The sequence below is a fragment of the Aotus nancymaae genome, unplaced genomic scaffold (assembly GCF_030222135.1).
Source record: "Aotus nancymaae isolate 86718 unplaced genomic scaffold, 86718_ANA_hifiasm-v0.15.2.pri h1tg000059l, whole genome shotgun sequence".
NCBI classification, from domain to species: Eukaryota; Metazoa; Chordata; class Mammalia; order Primates; family Aotidae; genus Aotus; species Aotus nancymaae.
In genome coordinates, this window is record NW_026988473.1 from 7,670,532 (window position 1) to 7,689,458 (window position 18,927).

Below are 18,927 nucleotides of genomic sequence, written 5' to 3' on the forward strand. Positions count from 1 at the left end.
CTTCGTGATTATTAATCCATCTTATAGGCGAAGAAAGCGAGGCATAGACAAGGAGCCGAGCTGAAACTGGCTGGATTCCGGTAGGGGTCTAAGCCATCACTGCCACCTGGAGGCGCAGTCTCCATTCCTCGGAAGCCCTTCGTGTGGTCCCCTTCCCCGCTCTGAACTCTGGGCTGCAGTTGCAGCACTCTGTTCCAGTACTAACTCTGGAGGTGCCCAGGGCAGCGTCAGCGGACAAATGAAAAGGTGCGAGGACCTGCTGGCAGCCAGCCGGGGTTCCTCAAGCTCAGGCCTTGGGCGGGGCGTGGAGGGTCGGGCCCCGCCCCTCGCACGACGGGCTTAAGTGTGCGCACGCGCAGGGGCCGCGCTTTCTCTGGTCGGTGGCACCGCCCACAGCCTAGAACGTCAGCGGCGCGCGACGTGCTATACCGAATAAAGGCGGCGGCGCCCGTCGTAGGGGCACTTTGGTTCTGAGCGCTTGGGAGTTCGGACGTTTCTAGGCGTAGCGGCCCGCGCCTGAGCCCGCCCTTGCTCTTCGCTGTGGCATGGCGGACGAGGGGAAGTCGTACAGCGGTCAGTGCTGGTCCTTGGGTCGGGAGCCGGCTATCTGGGACCCCCGGGTGGGCGGCGCCGGCCTAGGCCTCAGCCCCCGGGACGTGAGGCCGCAGGCGCTCGGCGTCCGTGGGGAGCGGCGCGCGGAGGAACGGGAGCACTTGAGGTGGACACCGAGTAGTTGAACTCCTGGATTCCTGTTGGAAACCTGGTGTTGGAGGACCTGCAGCTCGGAGCGGGTGGCTTGGGGGTGGGGTGACGGGATTCCTTTGAACTTTGTGGGTGGTTAATGCCTGTCAGTTCGGTTTGGCGGCCTGACTCTTCCTTTAACGTGAGTTAGTGCCCTGCTCTTGGGCTGCCCTGGTGCCCTATTTTTTACTGCGTCCAGTCGGTCTTGAATCCTCGGGCCTGGGTTTGGCTTAATATTTGAGACAAATCAACTGGATGTTCTAGTCTGAACACTACACTAGGTGTTAGTCCTTTGTAGTAGTTAGAAGTGCATGGCGGAGGTTGAAACCGTGAATTTAAAACTCTCGTTTTCCACCTCCTTAATGCGGAATAACAGCAGTATCTGTTTTTTAAGAGTGGAGGGGGCGGGTGGGGGTGGGGGGAATGAGATCATGTCTATCAAGTGCCTGAAGCATAGTGGCCGGCACTGGAGAAAGTTCTCAGTGAATGTTAGGTGCGCCTTCTGTGTACTTTTTACTTAGGGTCATTTGTTGAGATTCATTGTTTACAGTATCTGTATTAGGCAGACTTCTTTTGAGAGTTAGAGATCTTTTAAAGATGCCAGTCCTACACAGCATGTGTCAGAAGGTCATATTCCTGGAGAGCATTCCAGGATCCCTGGTTAAGCACCTGAGCCTGGCACTGCCACTAGATCCTGAGTCTAGAAGTTGTCTGTCTTCTGAGTTAAAGGCCATTTCTGGCAAAGGAAATGAAGAGCTCCTCACAAAACTTCAAAGTGGCAATTTGAGAACAAGGAGAATTTTTTAGAGGATCCTTAAATTGGTCATATTTGTAACTGGCATCTGTACTGTATAGACAACAGTACTGAGTGGCAGATTTCACGTGGCTTTTAGAGGTCTGATTTGTGTTCAGTTACACTTTTGGTTGTCACATTTCTACATTCTGCTTCTAATTCCAGTTTCTGCTTCATTTTTCAAAAGCCTTATACACAATTTTCCAATAACTTTTTCCTGATGCTTCCCTTCCACAGAGAGGGTTCTTACTGCTGGTCTGGCAGTGGAGTTTGCATGGAGATGGCCTCTGTAGTTAGTATGTATTTCTTCCCATAGTGCAGAGTACTAGAAACTGCGATTGCCACACCAAGCAGGACCAGTTACTTACTCCTAATTTGTGTTCCTGTTTCTAACTCCAGAGCACGATGATGAACGTGTTAATTTCCCTCAAAGAAGGAAGAAAGGCCGGGGTCCCTTCCGGTGGAAATATGGTGAAGGAAACCGTAGGTCTGGAAGAGGTGGTTCTGGTATTCGGTCTTCCCGCCTTGAGGAAGATGATGGAGATGTGGCAATGAGTGATGCCCAAGATGGTCCCCGAGTACGATAGTAAGTGACCAGTTGGTCTGGTTTGAATTTAGTGGCCCATAAGATTATATGGCCCTTTTACTGTCCATGTCATTTCCTTTCCCACCTGAAAGAGTGAGAAATGCCAGGAGTAGCTTAATGACTGAACAATCTTAGTTGTAGTCCCACTAACAGTGCAGGTAGATCTCTGAGAAGACTGTCCTAGCATTTATGGTCATTTTATTCTCTGCTTACCCACAGCAACCCCTATACCACCCGGCCTAACCGTCGGGGTGATACGTGGCATGATCGAGATCGCATTCATGTTACCGTGCGGAGAGATAGAGCTCCTTCAGAGAGAGGAGGAGCTGGCACCAGCCAGGATGGGACCTCAAAGAACTGGTTCAAAATTACAGTGAGTTCTTGGAGAAAGTAGACGGTGCAGTAGCGATGGGATGCTGCACTCAGCCTGGAGATGTTTAGTTTTATTCCACAAAAATTGTTCTTTTTTTTTTTGAGATGGAGTCCATGCTGTCACCCAGGCTGGAGTGCAGTGGTGTGATCTCGGCTCACTGTAGCTTCCGCCTGCCGGGTTCAAGCGATTCTTCTGTTTCAGCCTTCCAAGTAGCTGGAACTACAGGCGCCCACCACTACGCCTGGTTAATTTTTGTATTTTTTTTTTTTTTTTGAGACGGAGTCTCGCTCTGTTACCCAGGCTGGAGTGCAATGGCGCAATCTCGGCTCACCGCAACCTCCATCTCCTGGGTTCAGGCAATTCTCCTGCCTCAGCCTCCTGAGTAGCTGGGATTACAGGCACGCGCCACCGTGCCCAGCTAATTTTTTTGTATTAGTAGAGACGGGGTTTCACAATGTTGACCAGGATGGTCTCGATCTCTCGACCTCGTGATCCACCCGCCTCGGCCTCCCAAAGTGCTGGGATTACAGGCTTGAGCCACCGTGCCCGGCCAATTTTTGTATTTTTAGTAGAGACAAGGTTTCACCATATTAGCCAGGCTGGTCTCAAACTCCTGACCTCATGATCTGTCTGCCTCAACCTCCCAAAGTGCTGGGATTACAGGCATGAGCCACCACATCCTGCCCAAAAATTATTTTTGTCAGCTGTTTACTTCACAGTCAAGCATCTATCTTTTCTCCTAGGAATCAGTATCTTCAGACACCTTAGAGCAGGTTCAGAGAAGGGGTGAATGAGAAATATGAAAACTGGTTCGGGGAGGGAGTAATTCCTCTGGATGTCTTCATTTGGCTCAAGCTGAGTGTGGGGCTTGGAGTCCCTGTAGTTCTCTGAGGGGCAGGCAAGGTGTAAATAATATCTTGGAACTTTTAGAATCAAAAAATTGATTTTTTTTGAGGGATTATAAGTTTAAGTGGGCTGGGTACAGGGGCTCATTCCTGTGATCCCCCAGCACTTTGAGAGGCTGAGGCAGGGGATCGCTTCAGGCTGGGAGTTTAACACCAGTCTGGGAAATACAGCAAGACCCCTTCTCTAAAGAAAATTTTTAAATCGGCCAGGCATGGTGGTGCATGCCTATAGCCCTAGCTACTCCAGAAGGCTGACAGGAGGATCGCTTGAGCTCAGGAGATGAAGGCTGCAATGAGCTATGATTGCACCACTGCACTCCAGCCTGAGTGACAGAGTGAGGCCCTGTTACTAAAAAGAGAAAAAGTATAAGTGGACAGAAAGGAGTTCACAGCTATTGTCCTTTAACTTGAGCAACAACAGGCTATACAGACTGTATGACATGTCTAGTATTGTGCAGAAGGCACCCAACCCGAAGATCCTATGTGTGTCTCGAGTAGAAAACCTAATACTGGTCCTTTCTTTAGAATGTCTTTTAAAGTTTAGTAGAAGGTATAAAAGGCATTGTATTGGGTCTGCTATTCAACCTTACATATAATTCCCTTCTTTTCTCTCCCATTTCTAGATTCCTTATGGCAAAAAGTATGACAAAGCATGGCTCCTGAGCATGATTCAGAGCAAGTGCAGTGTGCCCTTCACCCCTATTGAGGTAAGACAAGGCCTGAGTGGCTGGCTGGCTGGGCAGCAGGGATGGGCAAGGGGCTCTGGACTCCAGTGTAATGCTCCTGTTTCCTCTTGCAGTTTCACTATGAGAATACACGGGCCCAGTTCTTTGTTGAGGACGCCAGCACTGCCTCTGCATTGAAAGCTATCAACTATAAGATTTTGGATCGGGAGAACCGAAGGGTGTGTTTAAAGGGTCTGGCTTGGCTGGAGGTGGGGGTTGGTGATCAGAGAAGGGACTGGGTCTTGGTCTTGCAGCTTAGGCATCCCTAGAGTTTTCTGTGCCTTTTGTGTCTTCCCTCCAGATATCTATCATCATCAACTCCTCTGCTCCGCCCCCCACTATACTGAATGAACTGAAGCCAGAACAAGTAGAACAGCTAAAGGTGAGGCAGGCTTAAATTAGATAAGTTTCCAACCCAGTCTTACCACTTCTCACACCCCTACCCCACACACACAATCCCAGTAACCACTAAACCTTTCTTCCTTTGTAGCTGATCATGAGCAAACGATATGATGGCTCCCAACAAGCCCTTGACCTCAAGGGCCTTCGTTCAGACCCAGGTATGGTTGATAACAGTAGTTCTCAGATAGGTGGTGACAGGTGGGGATCTGTCAGGGAGGGAAAGTTTGAGGATATTTTAGTGCTAACGCTGGCCTGGGCAAGACTTTTCAGTCTCCCTTTCCTTCCCTTCTTCCTGAAGATTTGGTAGCCCAGAACATTGATGTTGTCCTGAATCGCAGAAGCTGTATGGCAGCTACGCTGAGAATCATTGAAGAGAACATCCCTGAGGTAAGGCCTTTGACCCAATATTAGGCATGAGGAAGCAGGGTGGGTTAGATAGAATATGGCTGGAGGGCAAATTTGTCTCTGATCCACTTGCTGGTGGTGCTTCCTTTAAACTCCTTTCTCTTCACAGCTCTTGTCCTTGAACTTGAGCAACAACAGGCTATACAGGCTGGATGACATGTCTAGCATTGTGCAGAAGGCACCCAACCTGAAGATCCTAAACCTTTCTGGAAATGAAGTGAGAGCTGATACCTCGGCTGTGTTTTTGAGGGGGGCGGGTAGAGGGTGTGCAGGGTTTGTCTGGTGATGGCAAGAGGCAAGAGAGAGAACTCAGGCCAGATGTGGTGGCTTGCGACTGTAATCCCAACACTTTGGGAGGCCAAGGCAGGAGGATCACTTAAGGCTAGGAGTTTGCCTAGCTGCTCCAGGGGGCTGAGGTGGGAGGATTGCTTGAGCTTAGGAGTTCAAGGCTGCAGTGAGTTATGATTGTGCCATTGCATTCCAGCCTGAGCAACGTGTCTCAAAAAAAATTTTTTAATGGAAAGGCCACTATGATGTCACATGCCTGTAGTCCTAGCTACCCAGGAGTCTGAGGTGGGAGGATCTCTTGAGTCCAGGAGTTTGAGGCTACAGTGAACTATGATCATGCCACGGCACTGAAGCCTGGGTGACAGAGCAAGACCTTGTCTCTAAAATTAAAAAAAAAAAAGGAAATCTAAAAAGATTAAACAAGAAGATCTCAGAGCAGAGCTAATGATAGGGATTGGAGGTGTGGGGATCCAGCTGGCTCTCTTCACCACGATCTCCTCCCATGTTTCCCCCCAACCTTTGCAGTTGAAGTCTGAGCGGGAGTTGGACAAGATAAAGGGGCTGAAGCTAGAAGAGCTGTGGCTTGACGGAAACTCCCTGTGTGACACCTTCCGAGACCAGTCCACCTACATTAGGTCAGTTGTAGCCTCTGTCTCCCCTCCTGGGGACCTTCACCCCCTGGGAGGCTGAGCTAATGCATCCTGACCAGTGACCGTCTGCAGGAGATGTGCAGCCCTGAGCTGGAGCCACCTATATTTTGGGAGGATCACGTGCTCCCCACTTTGGTCTGTCTATGCCTTCTAGCTTTGTCCTGAGATCTCCTCTCTTTATTTTTCACCTGACTCTCTGTTTGCTGGGACCGTGGCCCTTCTTTCTCTTTGCTTCCTGAACACAGCTTTTTCTAGAATCTCCCCTATCCTGTTGTTCCAGGAAAGGCAACTCCCCATTTCTACTCTGACCAGAGTGTGTCTTGTACATACCCTATAGACGGGGTTGCCTTGTGCCAAGAGCCTGGTGTCCATGGGCTGAGGAAGCTCTCCCTACCTGAGATTTCCTTCTGAGTTGGGCCTTTCCTCCTTGTGTACTGTGATGGCCCCTCTTGCCCTTGTGCCAAGAGGGACCCTTTTCTCAGGATCCATTTGCCCAAGGCTGTTGCCTGGGCTTTCCTGCCCATGCTGAGGTTGAGGCTTCCTAGGGGCTGGTGCCATGCAATCTGTCTCTCTTGCCCAGTGCTATGACCTGGGCTCTCCCTGGAGAAGAAACCTGGGTTCCCCAAGATGTGACCGGAGCTGGGGCCCCGCCAGCAGGCGTGGGACTCCCAAGGCAGGTGCTGGGCGTGGAGGCCATGGGGGCATAGTCTACCAAGGAGACAGAGAACTGACCCCCTCGGGGGGACTGCCTCTCCCTCACTCACACACTGCACATCACCCTGTTTGGCCCCAGTGGATGGCTGGTTAGCCAGAGACGGGTAAGATTCCTCAGGGAAGGAACAACCTAAGACAGGCACAGTCGCAGAGGGGCCATCAGGAGAGAGCTTGAAGGCAACAGAGGTGAGGCACAGACCCTCACCCCCACAACCATGCAGGGTCCTGAACCCTTATACCTTCTGAGGGAGGTCTCCTGTCCCCATGGCTGCTTTGCTTCCCACACCCAGCTCAGATCGGGACCCAGGTAGCAGACAGAGACCTGGCCAACAGCAAGTGCCCACTCACCACAGCAAGGATTTGTTTCTCATTTCTAACTTGGACCACAGAGATGGGGCAGCTGAAAGAAAGGGCTGTGTCAGGCTGTCTTTCTCCCTTTTCTCCGTCGTTTTTAGATGCGTTCTTGCCTGGTGGTTCTTTCCCTTTTTCTTTGCTTTCTCTTGCCTTACCCTCTCTATCTCCTATACCTCCCCCATCTCTCCCTTGCCCCTGTCCCATCCTGCCTTTTTCTCTTTTTCCTCCTTTTCCTTTCCTTTCTTATTCCTTTGCCTCTCAATTCATGAGCCCCACCTGCTCATCTCCCTGCCCCAACATCCTGTGCCATCCCTGTGGTGTGTTTGGGTCTTGGCCAAGGCCAGACCTGGCAGAACTGATGGATACCTGGTGAGGCAGCGGAGCCCCTGGGCTCCCACCCCATTCCCTCCTCCCGGGGTTGCACAGGTGAGTAGGTGGAAGGTAAGGGGGGCAGGGAGGGGAAGGAGGTCCTGGGCTTAAAGCCTGGGCTTGGAGTGCTGTTCATTGTGGCACTCAGAGTCAGGCAGAGAGAAAAGAGACAGCCTTCAAGGCAGTCCGTGTCTGGGTGACCCGGGTCAGGTGGGGAGTGGGGGCCATTTTTTCCTGAGCCCAGGCTGGGAAGGCGTGGAGGGATGAGCAGGATGGGATGGGCTGTCCCTTGGGTTTGGTATATTTGCTCCTAGAGCAGCCCAGGAGGCACGGTAGCTCTGAAGTGTCACTCACTTCTGTCCCGTTCTTGACAGCGCCATTCGTGAACGATTTCCCAAGTTATTACGCCTGGTAAGTCTATAATTTTTTTTCATTCTAACAAGCACAGCATCTCCCACTCACAAGGATTCCTGGATAGTTTTCTTTTTTCATTGTTTGAGATGGAGTCTCGCCCTGTCACCCAGGCTGTAGTGCAACTGCATGGTTTCAGCTGACTGCAACTTCCTCCTCCCAGGTTCAAGTGATTCTCCTGCCTCAGCCTCCCAGTAGTTGGGATTACAGGCACCACCACGCTTGGCTAATTTTCATATTTTTAGTAGAGACGGGGTTTCACCATGTTGGCCAGGCTGGCCTCAAACTCCTGACTTCAGGTGATCTACCCACCTCAGCCTCCCAAAATGCCGGGATTACAGGATTACAGGTATAAGCCATCACATCCTGCCATTTTTTCCTTTTTTTTTTTTTTCCTTTTAGCAGAGTCTTGTTCTGTTGCCCAGAGTGCAGTGGTGCGATCTTGACTCACTGCAACCCCTGCCTCCTGGGTTCAAGTAAGTCTTCTGCCTCAGCCTCCCAAGTAGCTGGGATTACAGGCGCACGCCAATACGCCTGGCTAATTTTGTTTGGTTTGGTTTGGTTTTTTGAGATGGAGTCTCGCTCTTGTTGCCCAGGCTGCAGTGCAGTGACGTGATCTCGGCTCACTGCAACCTCCGCCTCCTGGGTTCAAGGGATTCTCCTGCCTTAGCCTCCCAAGTAGCTGGGATTACAAGTGCCTGCCACATGCCCGGCTAATTTTTTGTATTTTTAGTAGAGATGAGGTTTTGCCATGTTGGTCAGGTTGGTATTGAACTCTCGGCCTCAGGTGATCTGCCCGCCTCGGCCTTCCAAAGTGCTGAGATTACAGGTGTGAGCCACTGCGCCCAGCCTCTTTGTATTTTTAGTAGGGAGTGGGGGCCATTTTTCCCTGAGCCCAGGCTGGCAAAACAACATGGTGTTTCACAATGTTGGCCAGACTGGTCTTGAACTCCTGACATCAAGTGATCCACTTACCTCAGCCTCCCAATGTGGTGGGATTATAGGTGTGAGCCACCACGCCTGGCCTGGATTCCTGGATACTTTTCATGACGCTTTTACACTTGACTTTCGACCCTTCTCTCCTAGTTCATTCTACTTAGGCGTCCAGTCTTTTTCTCTCATGTTTGCACTGACAACTTTCTTTTTGTTTGTTTTGTTTTTTGAGATAGGATCTGGCTCTGTTGTCCAGGCTGGAGTGCAGTGCTACAATCTTAGCTTTTACTGTAACCTCCACCTGCCAGGCTCAAGTGATCCTCCCACTTCAGCCTTCCAAGTAGCTGGGAATACAGGCATGCACCACCATGCCCAGATGATTTTTGTAATTTTGATAGAGATGGGGTTTTGCCATGTTGCCCAGGCTGGTCTCAAACTTCTGGGCTGAAGCCATCCTCCTGCCTTAGCCTCCCAAAGTTCTAAGACCATAGCTGTGAGCCACCGTGCCCAGTCTACAATGTCAACTTTTACTTCTTTCCACAGGATGGCCATGAGCTACCCCCACCAATTGCCTTTGATATTGAACCCCCCACGACATTACCGCCCTGTAAGGTAGGAAGCACGGACAGAGTAAGAACTTGTGTGTGGAGGGAATACTGCTTCCATGGTCCTAATACCTGTTTGATTCCAGGGAAGCTATTTTGGAACAGAAAACTTGAAGAGTCTGGTCCTGCACTTCCTGCAGCAGTAAGTATCCCAGGACCCCCTCTCCACAGCCCGAGGTTGGGGAAAGTCGGGCAGACCCAGGCACACCTCACTCTCTTTTCTTTTTTTTCTGAACAGTCTCACTCTGTTGCCTTAGCTGGAATGCAGTGGCACAATCTTGGCTCACTGCAACCTCTACCTTCTAGGTTCAGGAGGTTCTTCTGTCTCAGCCTCTCCATAGCTGGGATTACAGGTGGCTGCCACCACGCCCAGCTAATTTTTTTTTCTTTTTTTTGAGATGGCGTCTCACTCTGTAACCCAGGTTGGAGTGCAATGGCATGATCTCGGCTTGCTGCAACCTCTGCCTCCTGGGTTAGAGAGATTCTCCTGCTTCAGCCTCCTGAGTAGCTGGGATTACAGGCGCCTGCCACCATGCCCAGCTGATTTTTTGTATTTTTAGTAGAGACGGGGTTTTGCCACATTGGCCAGCTTGGTCTCGACCTCCTTATCTCAGGTGATCCACCCGCCTCTGCCTCCCAAAGTGCTAGCATTACAGGCATGAGCCACCATGCTCAGCCTTTTTTTTGGAATTTTAGTAGAGACAGGGTTTCACGATGTTGCCCAGGCTGGTCTCAAACTCCTGGGCTCAAGCAATTCACCTGCCTCGGCCTCCTAAAGTGGTGGAATTACAGGCATGAGCCACCGTGCCCAGCCACAGCTCACTCTTGGGAGGTACTGGGTCCTGCTGTGGCTCTAGACCACAGAGCCTATACTTTCTCTTTTGTTTTTCCCACAGGTACTATGCTATTTATGACTCTGGAGACCGGCAAGGGCTCCTAGATGCCTACCATGATGGGGCCTGTTGTTCCCTGAGCATTCCTTTCATTCCTCAAAACCCTGCCCGGTGAGTATCACATCCCAGAATCTGCCTGGGACCACAGGGTTTCCCAGCAGATACAGGGCAACACTTGCTGCAGCACCGCTCTGAACACCGTGTCCATTCCTCTTATTCCCCCAGAAGCAACTTGGCCGAGTATTTCAAGGATAGCAGAAATGTGAAGAAGCTTAAAGACCCTAGTAAGTGTGTGATGTGAACAAAACAGGATGGGAAAAGGGCATGGGAAGGAATCAATCATAAAACTCAGGAGTATGTGGCAGCCCTGCTGAACTTTCTCCACCCACAGCCTTGCGGTTCCGGCTGTTGAAGCACACGCGTCTCAATGTTGTCGCCTTCCTCAACGAATTGCCCAGAACCCAGCACGACGTCAATTCCTTCGTGGTAGACATAAGCGCCCAGACAGTAAGCTCCTGCTTGTGCCCTGACAGAAGCCTAGAATTGGGGTGGGGGTGGCATTTAATAGGCAAGGTTGGGGTGCGCTCAGAAGTCTACATTGTACCTGATGCTTCTTCTCTTTCAGAGCACACTGCTGTGTTTTTCTGTCAATGGCGTCTTCAAGGAAGGTAAGAATCTTTAAAGTCCTGAGTTTGTAGCATGGTCCCACCCCCAGCTGGAATGTTCCTCAGCGCTCTTAGCTTCCCAGCTCCTTTCTCTCCCATTTTCTTTTTGAACTCCTCCTCCCATTTTGCCTCTAAGCCATCTTGGCTTGGCCTCCCTCTCCGTCTGTCCTGTCAGGATATTGGAAAAGCCTGGGGCTTAGGAAGACTTTGGAGTCAGGCAGTTCTTAGTTTCCATCCCAGTTTTGGTTGTGTGGGGCTGTGGACAAGTAACATTACCTCTAAGACTTAGGTTATTTATTTGTAAGATGGGGTTATAGCCATCTCACAGTGGTGCTGTAGGAAGTAAAATGAAATAACTTAAAAAGTGCTTGGCCTTGGGCCTGGCACACAGATGCTATCAGTGGGTTAGTAGTTACTACTATTACTGTCCTCTCTGCCCGACCCTTTACCCCATCTCTACTTCCCTTATACATTTAATCATCCCTGTCTGGCCCGCTGGTATTCTTTGTATCAAATAATGTATCAAATAAGACCATGATTCAAGAAGCTGTTTGTAAACATAAACCACTAGCGACCCTAAGGTGTCGTTGCTGTTGTTCTCATTGCAGTGGATGGAAAGTCCCGGGATTCTTTGCGAGCCTTCACCCGGACATTCATTGCTGTTCCTGCTACCAATTCAGGGTAAATATTCTGCTTTTCACATTGGATACCAGTCCTAATCCATAGCCAACAGTATGGTAATTGGAGGGTAGAGTCAGTCTTCGGGGTGCTTTCAGAAAGGCAACAGGAAATCGGGGAAAGCTCACATAGTAGTTAAGAGCTAGTTAGGAGCGTGGCTCTGGAATCGTACTGTTTGGGTTTTCATCCTGGCTCCACCACTTCTAGCAAGTAGGCTGCTGCCTCATCTGAAAGTTCATATAACAGTATTCACTTCCTAAGTTTGTTGTGAAGATAAATAAAGGGCTAAGAACTGCCCATGTATTGGGAGAACTCTAGTGTGTTTGGTAGATAATCCTTCCAAACATGGATTCCATGGGAGAAGATAAATGATAAAAGGTAACAATAGCCAAGAGTGGGAGGGGAACCTTGTGAATACTGAAGGAATCTGAGAATAGGAGTGATGCTGGGGGATGACAGTATATATCTGTCCAGCTTTTTAAGTGCTCTTTGTCCTCAAGGCTGTGTATTGTAAACGACGAGCTATTTGTGCGGAATGCCAGTTCTGAAGAGATCCAAAGAGCCTTCGCTATGCCTGCACCCACGCCTTCCTCCAGCCCAGTGCCCACCCTCTCTCCAGAGCAGCAGGAAATGTTGCAGGCATTCTCTACCCAGTCTGGCATGAACCTCGAGTGGTCCCAGAAGTGAGTGTTGGGCATATGTAGGGTGGGGATGAACTGAACTGAAGTAGGACTAGTCGTGAATAATGAGAGCTTCTGATGAGTGGTTTCTTTTTTCTTTTTTTATTAGAGACAAGGTCTTGCTCTGTCATCCAGGCCGGAGTGTAGTAGTGATCATAACTCACTGTAACCTCTAACTCCTGGGCACAAGCTCTCCTCTCACCTTAGCCTCCAGAGTAGCTGGAACTACAGGCATAGGCCACGGCACCCGGCTAATTTTTTTGTATTTCTTTGTAGAGATGGGATTTCACCATGTTTCCCACCTAGGCCTCCCCAAAGTGCTGGGGTTATAGGTGTGAACTACCATTCCTGGCCTCCTGAAATTTTAAAAGGCAAAACTTTTTGCTGCTTAAAAAAGCCCAGTAGTCAACTGGGCGTGGCGGCTCACGCCTGTTATCCCAACACTTTGGGAGACTGAGATGGTCATGAGATCTAGAGATCGAGACCATCCTGGCCAACATGGTGAAACCGTGTCTCTACTAAAAATACAAAAATTAGCTGGGTGCGGTGGCACGCCCCTATAGTTCCAGCTACTCGGGAGTTTGAGGTGGGAGAATCACTTGAACCCGGGAGGCGGAGGTTGCAGTGAGCTGAGATCTCGCCACTGCACTCCAGCCTGGGAAGAGAGCGAGACTTTGTCTCAAAAAAAAAAAAAAAAAACCCAGCAAACAAAAAAAAGATAGTTTATAAAAAATTCGCCTATGCATAAATTAGCATAAAAAATTTAGCTGGCTGCAGTGGCTCATGCCTGTAATCCCAGCACTTTGGGAGGCAGAGGTGGGTGGATCACAAGGGAGTTTGAGACCCGCCTAGCCAATCTGTCTCTACTAAAAATACAAAAAAAATTAGCCAGGCATGGTGGCACAAACCTGTAATCCCAGCTACTTGGGAGACTGAGGCAGGAGAATTGCTTGAACCTGGGAGGCACAGGTCTGCAGTGGGCAGAGCTTGTGACATTGCATTCCAGCCTGGGAGACAGAGCGAGACTGTCTCATAAAATAAATTGACCAGGTATGGTGGCTCACACCTGTAATCCCATCACTTTGGGAGGTTGAGGTGGGCATCATGAGGTCAGGAGTTGGAGACCATCCTGGCTAACATGATGAATCCCCATCTCTACTAAAAAATATAAAAAATTATCTGGGCATGGTGGCATGCACCTGTAGTCCCAGCTATTAGGGAGGCTAAGGCAGGAGAATTGCTTGAACCCAGGAGGTGGAGGCTGCAGTGAGCTGAGATCAAGTCACTGCACTCTAGCCTGGGCAACAGAGGGAGACTGTCTGGAAAAAAAAAAAAAAGCCAAAATGGAACTTCCTTTTTATATACTGTTTTGCACTTAGTTTCTTTACTTAGACCATGCTCATCTCTCCCTACCAGTGTAAAAACTGTCTTGGGCTTGACAGCCATTTAATACTCCTTATCTTTGATAGACCATTGGTAGAACATTTGGACTTTTACTAATTTCTCACTTGTATAAGTAGTGCAAGGATATATAAGAATGTACATACTTGTTGGCAAACTTGGGTGCTTTTATAGAATGGACTTTCAAATGGCATTTAGGGGTCAGAGTTTTTTTTTTTAAAGCGATGGGGTTTCACCATGTTGGCCAAGCTGGTCTAACTCCTGGCCTCAAGTGATCCACCCACCTCAGCCTCCCAAAGTGCTGGGATTACAGGCGTGAGCCACCGCGCCCGGCCGGGGTCAGAGTTCTTATGGAGCTGCCTGTTCTCCCCACTCCAGGTGCCTTCAGGACAACAACTGGGACTACACCAGATCCGCCCAGGCCTTCACTCATCTCAAGGTAAGGTCTGGAAATACAGTGGCAAAAACACTAGGATCTCCTGGCCTTCAGGAGGTCAGGTTAGCTGGGGTTGCTGAGTGGGGAGGGTAGGCCTGCCTCTACTGACCTTTCATTTTTCTCCAGGCCAAGGGGGAGATCCCAGAAGTGGCATTCATGAAATGATCGTAGTCATGCTCCAGAAGCAGCCCCCCTGTAAATAGCCGTTGGATATCACTGTCTGGTTGTCATCTGTCATCTCCTCCTGTCTGGCCCAAGGCTGCCCTGTGACTGTGACCGAGGGAGGAGGGCTGCTGGATCCTTCTCACCTGCCTTCTGGAAGACTTCAGAAGATTGAGCCTCACTGGTGCCAGGAAGCCAAAGCTTACTTTGTAGAACTGACACTAAACTACCCGAAGGACTTAGGTGCTTTGTGTACTTAACCCCAGGACCTCCTTACTTTTTAAGATAAACAGTGATGTTGTATTTTGTGTTCTGTGTGCTAGATCCGTTTTCTCCTCCCAGCCCTGAGCGTGAGGGCGGGCCCTGTAGTCAGGGAAGAGGGGAAGTGGAGACGGCTTCCGGGGAGAGGGGAGGTGGCTCGGCGGCAAGAAGCCCCGCCCCGGAAGTCGGCTAGTCATGGCGGCTCTTAGGAGGCGGTGGCTCACGGGGCTGCTAGCGGCGTTGCGGACACTGCCTACGCGCCAGCTCCTGCAAGTCGCGACCTTGCAACGGGATGTGCTGCTCTTTGAGCACGAACGGGGCCGCTTCTTCACCATCCTTGGGCTATTTTGCGCGGGCCAGGGCGTCTTCTGGGCCTCCCTGGCTGTGGCAACTGTGTCCCGGCCCCATGTCTCGGTGCAGCCTCAAGATGAGGAGGTCCCAAACCATGGCCGCGACCTGCGCTCCGCGCTTTGGCGCTACGGTCTGGCCGTTGGCTGCGGCACCATCGGTAAGACGTGAGCTGCCTTCCCACTATTTCAACATGGGGTGGCAGAACAGGACTCTCCGTACGCAGGCAGTATCAGGGGCCCTTTATCCCAGATGAGCAAGAGTGGTGGGTGGGCTTGCCCCATAGAAATGCGAAACACTGATGTTTCTGAGCACCATGCCCTGTCATAATCTAGGCTGAGGTCTGCCCTTCATTCTGCAACCTTGAGCAAGGTCCTTAAAGCTGTGGACCCGGCCGGGCGCGGTGGCTCACAATTGTAATCCCAACACTTTGGGAGGTCGAGGCTGGCGGATCACAAGGTCAGGAGTTCCAGACCAGCCTGGCCAATATGGTGAAACCTCTTCTCTACTAAAAATACAAAAAAAAAAATTAGCCGGACGTGCGCACCCGTAGTGCCAGCTATTCGGGAGGCTGAGGCAGAAGAATCGCTTAAAGCTGGGAGGCGGAAGTTGCAGTGACCCGAGATCGTGCCACTGCACTGCATCTGGGAGACAGACTGAGAATCCATCTCAAAAAACAAAAAAAACTCGGGAACCTTCGTTTTCCCTTTAAAATGGAAACTGACATCTATTAAGGCTGTAGGGAGGAATATCAGGATTCTGGGTCATAAAAGGAGCTCAGTAAATATTACTTTCACCCCTCAAATTTCTTAGAGGAGACTAGGAAGGTGGGTACTTAGTTGTCCAGTGAAAACGCCTCACCCCAATCCCTGCTCTTCCTGCAGGAGCCCTGGTACTTGGTGCTGGTCTTCTCTTCTCTCTCCGGTCTGTGCGCTCGGTGGTGCTTCGAGCTGGAGGGCAGCAGGTGACCCTCACCACTCATGCCCCCTTTGGCTTGTGGGCCAATTTCACAGTTCCTTTGAACCAGGTATCTTGCATGGCCCACCGGGATGAAGTCCCTGCCATGCTACCTCTGAAAGTCAAAGGCCGGCGCTTCTATTTCCTCTTGGACAAAGCTGGACGCTTCCCTAACACAAAGCTCTTTGACAATACTGTGGGTGCCTACCGGAGCCTGTGAAGAAACGACCTCGAGTCACTCATCTCTCCAAGAGGGGGAAAAAAACGGAACCTTAGAGAGCCAGGTGTGTTCACACCTATTGTAATCCTAGTGCTTTGGGAGGCTGAGGCAGCAGGACTGCTTGAGCCCAGGTTGAGAACAGCCCGGGCAACACAGCAAGACCTTGTCTCTATTTCCAAAAAAAAAACCACCTTAGAGATGGAGTAACAACCAGGGTCCCGCAAGGAGGCCCAAGATTCATTAACAAATAAAGGAGCAGTCATCCCTAGGGCAGCTGCCAGACAGTACCTCTAAGTTTCAATCCATGTCTGTTGAGCCTTCACTCCTTCCTCCCATCTACTTGTGCTTTAACATCAAAAACTCACTCCTAAGATGAAGACAGACAGTAATATATTTTGGTACAAAAACAGCTGTAGGAAGAGGTGGAGGGGGGGCCTGTCATTACATTTCCCTCCTGAAGGGAAAACTAAGGCTCCCAGCATAAACAGGGCTTCGTGGGGGCAAGAGGACTGCAGGCACTTGGGCACGGAGTGTTTGGCTGCAGGAAGCACTCTGGTTATTCTTCAGAAATGGGAAAGGCGTGGCCCAATGAGAGCATTTGTCTCAGAACTCCACTCAGGGTCACCCCTCTCCAGAGGCCGGCATGGGGTGGCTTCAGACTTCCACTGCACGACCTGGAGCACCAAGACCACACACCACAATACCAAATTCACCCAAGAAGAGGTCTGTGGGAGACAGGGACAGGGGTGTGAGGAGTGGGACCATTTCAAATCCAGTCCTTCCCACCCACACACCACTCTTAACTGCTGAATTTTAGGTTGACAAGCCCCTCAGCTTCTCTCACTGCTGGGCCAACAAGCTCATTATACACTGGTGAGCACCCACACAGCTACAGATACTTATGTGAATCTTTCTGTGTATCCCTGGGTCTCACTTCAGCATTGTGTAGGTTGAAGTAAAACTGCACAGCAGTTCCAGGGGGTGTCCATGGAATTTTCTGGGCTTCAGAACAGCTGTGAGGTCCAAGAGACAGTTGTGAGAAAGGGTGATGATAGTTTATATTCGAGGCACACCCGTGCCTAGTGCCCTGTGAGTTGAGAGCAACTGATGGGGATAAAAAGGGAAATTACAGGACTCCCATGAGAGAAGAGAGACAGCCCCAGCCAGGATTCCCTCCCTCTCCTATTACCTAATTGTAGTGTTCAGGGAGATGATGGAGTTGCAGAAAGACCTGGTGCCAAATCGAAGGATACAGGCAGACACCAAGACCAGGAAGATGGCTATTGCTGAGACGGCCAGTGCAATGCGCAGCCCTACAGGACCTCTGAGAGGAAGAGAACAAGCCTTGGGGTTGAGGGGAGACTCATCCTACCTCAGCCCCTGGCCCTCAGGGTTGAGCAATCACCTGTGGGAGTCCTCGATGCAGCTGCTGTAGACCCAGAAGAGCAGAAGCAGGAGGCAGTAGAGGGCCAAGAGGCCAGAGGCCCCAGCTACAAAGTAGCAGAGAGATGGGGCTGAGGGACGGGATAAGGCCAGGGAGGAGCCATTCAGGACGGCCACACCGTACAGGGGACATCTACCGCTGAAGGAACCCTGTGGAGAGAAGCTGCTAAGTCCTAGATTTCAGGTTAATGCCTCTGGATGCAGTCTCTTGGTAGGTGTTTGTTAGTGATAAGCTAGTCCAGGACCATTCCAGGAAGTTACTTGTGCACTGTCAATTCCTGTTTCTGGGACAAGGATATTGATGGAGAGGGCCTGCTGGGGAATCAAACCTGCAGTGGCCCAAGGATCAGAAAATACGCAATGATTATAGAATACAATGAGCTTCAGAGAAGCCTCACAAGTTCTGGGCTCTGTGCAGGAGAAACCTTAGAGTAAAGCCAGGCCTTGTATATTCTTCAACAAATAAGTATCTCTGAGGTTTTCTTCTTTTTTTTTTTCTGAAATGGAGTTTTGCTCTTGTGCCTAGGCTGGAGTGCAATGGCACGATCTTAACACACTGCAACCTCCACCTCCTGGGTTCAAGCAATTCTCCTGCCTCAGCCTCCTGAGTAGCTGGGATTACAGGCGCCCACACCACACCCAGCTAATTTTTGTATTTTTAGTAGAGACAAGGTTTCGCCATGTTGGCCAGGCTGGTCTCAAACTCCTGACCTCAAGTGATCCGCCCGCCTAGGCCTCCCAAAGTGCTGAGATTACAGGTGTGAGCCACCGCACCCGGGAGATCTCTGAGGTTTTCTAATGGTGTAAAATAGGCACGCTAGTGCCTACTTTATAGGAATTAAATGAACCCATGTTTACTAACAAGATTACCTGGCTGGGGTAAACGATATAAATTATTGGTTTCTACCTTTACGTCAGCGTTTTCTACATCTCTATTTTGTCATTTAATACACTGTGCTGCAATCCTGTGGTAGCCTGATCATCTCCACTACACTATGCTTTATTTCTCGACAAAGCTCAGCACAAACGGTTTCTGATTTAACGGATGGACGCAAAGCCTGCACCGACTTGTTTCAGAACCAGAGCAAGGTGGTGCAGCAGGAGCCGCCAAGCCCGATTCCGTCTAGTTCTGTAAGACGCTACTGACTCGTCCCTTTGGCAAGGGAACAACAACTTCGAAGTATGACCTGGCCAGGAGGAGCCACAAAGCGCGATTCGCGTCGCTGCATTTTAGGCACAGGGCGGCGCCAGCCGGGCCTCACTAGGTCCACCGGCTTGGAGCAACAGCAAGCCGGATCGGAAAGCGACAGTGGCCTCGCCACGTCAGGACCGGCCAGCTTCCCCGCCTACCTGCCCCGCCCAACAGCCGCACCTGGGTCCGAGTCAGCGCCGCGGCCGCCACGGCCCCGCACAGGAAGGCGGCGGCAAAGAGCACGAGCTCGAAGCGCTGCACCCAAGGCAGCGCCATGGCGCCCCGGCTACTAGGAAGCGACACCGTCCCAGCAACTCGCCCAAACCCCGCCTCATCC

At 50.6% G+C, this 18,927-nt stretch overlaps 3 protein-coding genes across 3 annotated transcripts; 2 read left to right on the top strand and 1 right to left on the bottom strand.

The window, feature by feature from the left end:
• The first annotated feature begins 447 nt into the window (after nt 1–447).
• On the top strand, nt 448–14,472 carry NXF1 (nuclear RNA export factor 1). The gene is made up of 21 exons (XM_012454448.2): nt 448–573; nt 1,934–2,120; nt 2,340–2,493; nt 4,022–4,105; nt 4,198–4,302; nt 4,425–4,505; nt 4,614–4,683; nt 4,824–4,912; nt 5,040–5,147; nt 5,744–5,853; nt 7,680–7,716; nt 9,193–9,261; nt 9,341–9,396; nt 10,151–10,258; nt 10,373–10,431; nt 10,539–10,654; nt 10,773–10,815; nt 11,421–11,493; nt 11,991–12,173; nt 13,950–14,010; nt 14,134–14,472. The coding sequence occupies exons 1-21, from the start codon at nt 546–548 to the stop codon at nt 14,170–14,172; spliced, it is 1,860 nt and encodes a 619-aa protein (XP_012309871.1). The 5' UTR covers nt 448–545; the 3' UTR covers nt 14,173–14,472.
• A 29-nt stretch (nt 14,473–14,501) lies between these two features.
• Nucleotides 14,502–16,256, top strand: TMEM223 (transmembrane protein 223). The gene is made up of 2 exons (XM_012454450.2): nt 14,502–14,938; nt 15,663–16,256. Exons 1-2 carry the CDS (start codon nt 14,626–14,628, stop codon nt 15,953–15,955), a joined length of 606 nt encoding a protein of 201 aa, XP_012309873.1. The 5' UTR covers nt 14,502–14,625; the 3' UTR covers nt 15,956–16,256.
• Nucleotides 15,762–18,889, bottom strand: TMEM179B (transmembrane protein 179B). Its single transcript, XM_012454449.3, has 5 exons — nt 18,771–18,889; nt 17,361–17,548; nt 17,145–17,279; nt 16,890–16,968; nt 15,762–16,680 (listed from the first exon to the last, which is right to left on the bottom strand). The coding sequence occupies exons 1-5, from the start codon at nt 18,864–18,866 to the stop codon at nt 16,519–16,521; spliced, it is 660 nt and encodes a 219-aa protein (XP_012309872.1). The 5' UTR covers nt 18,867–18,889; the 3' UTR covers nt 15,762–16,518.
• Nucleotides 18,890–18,927: the final 38 nt, after the last annotated feature.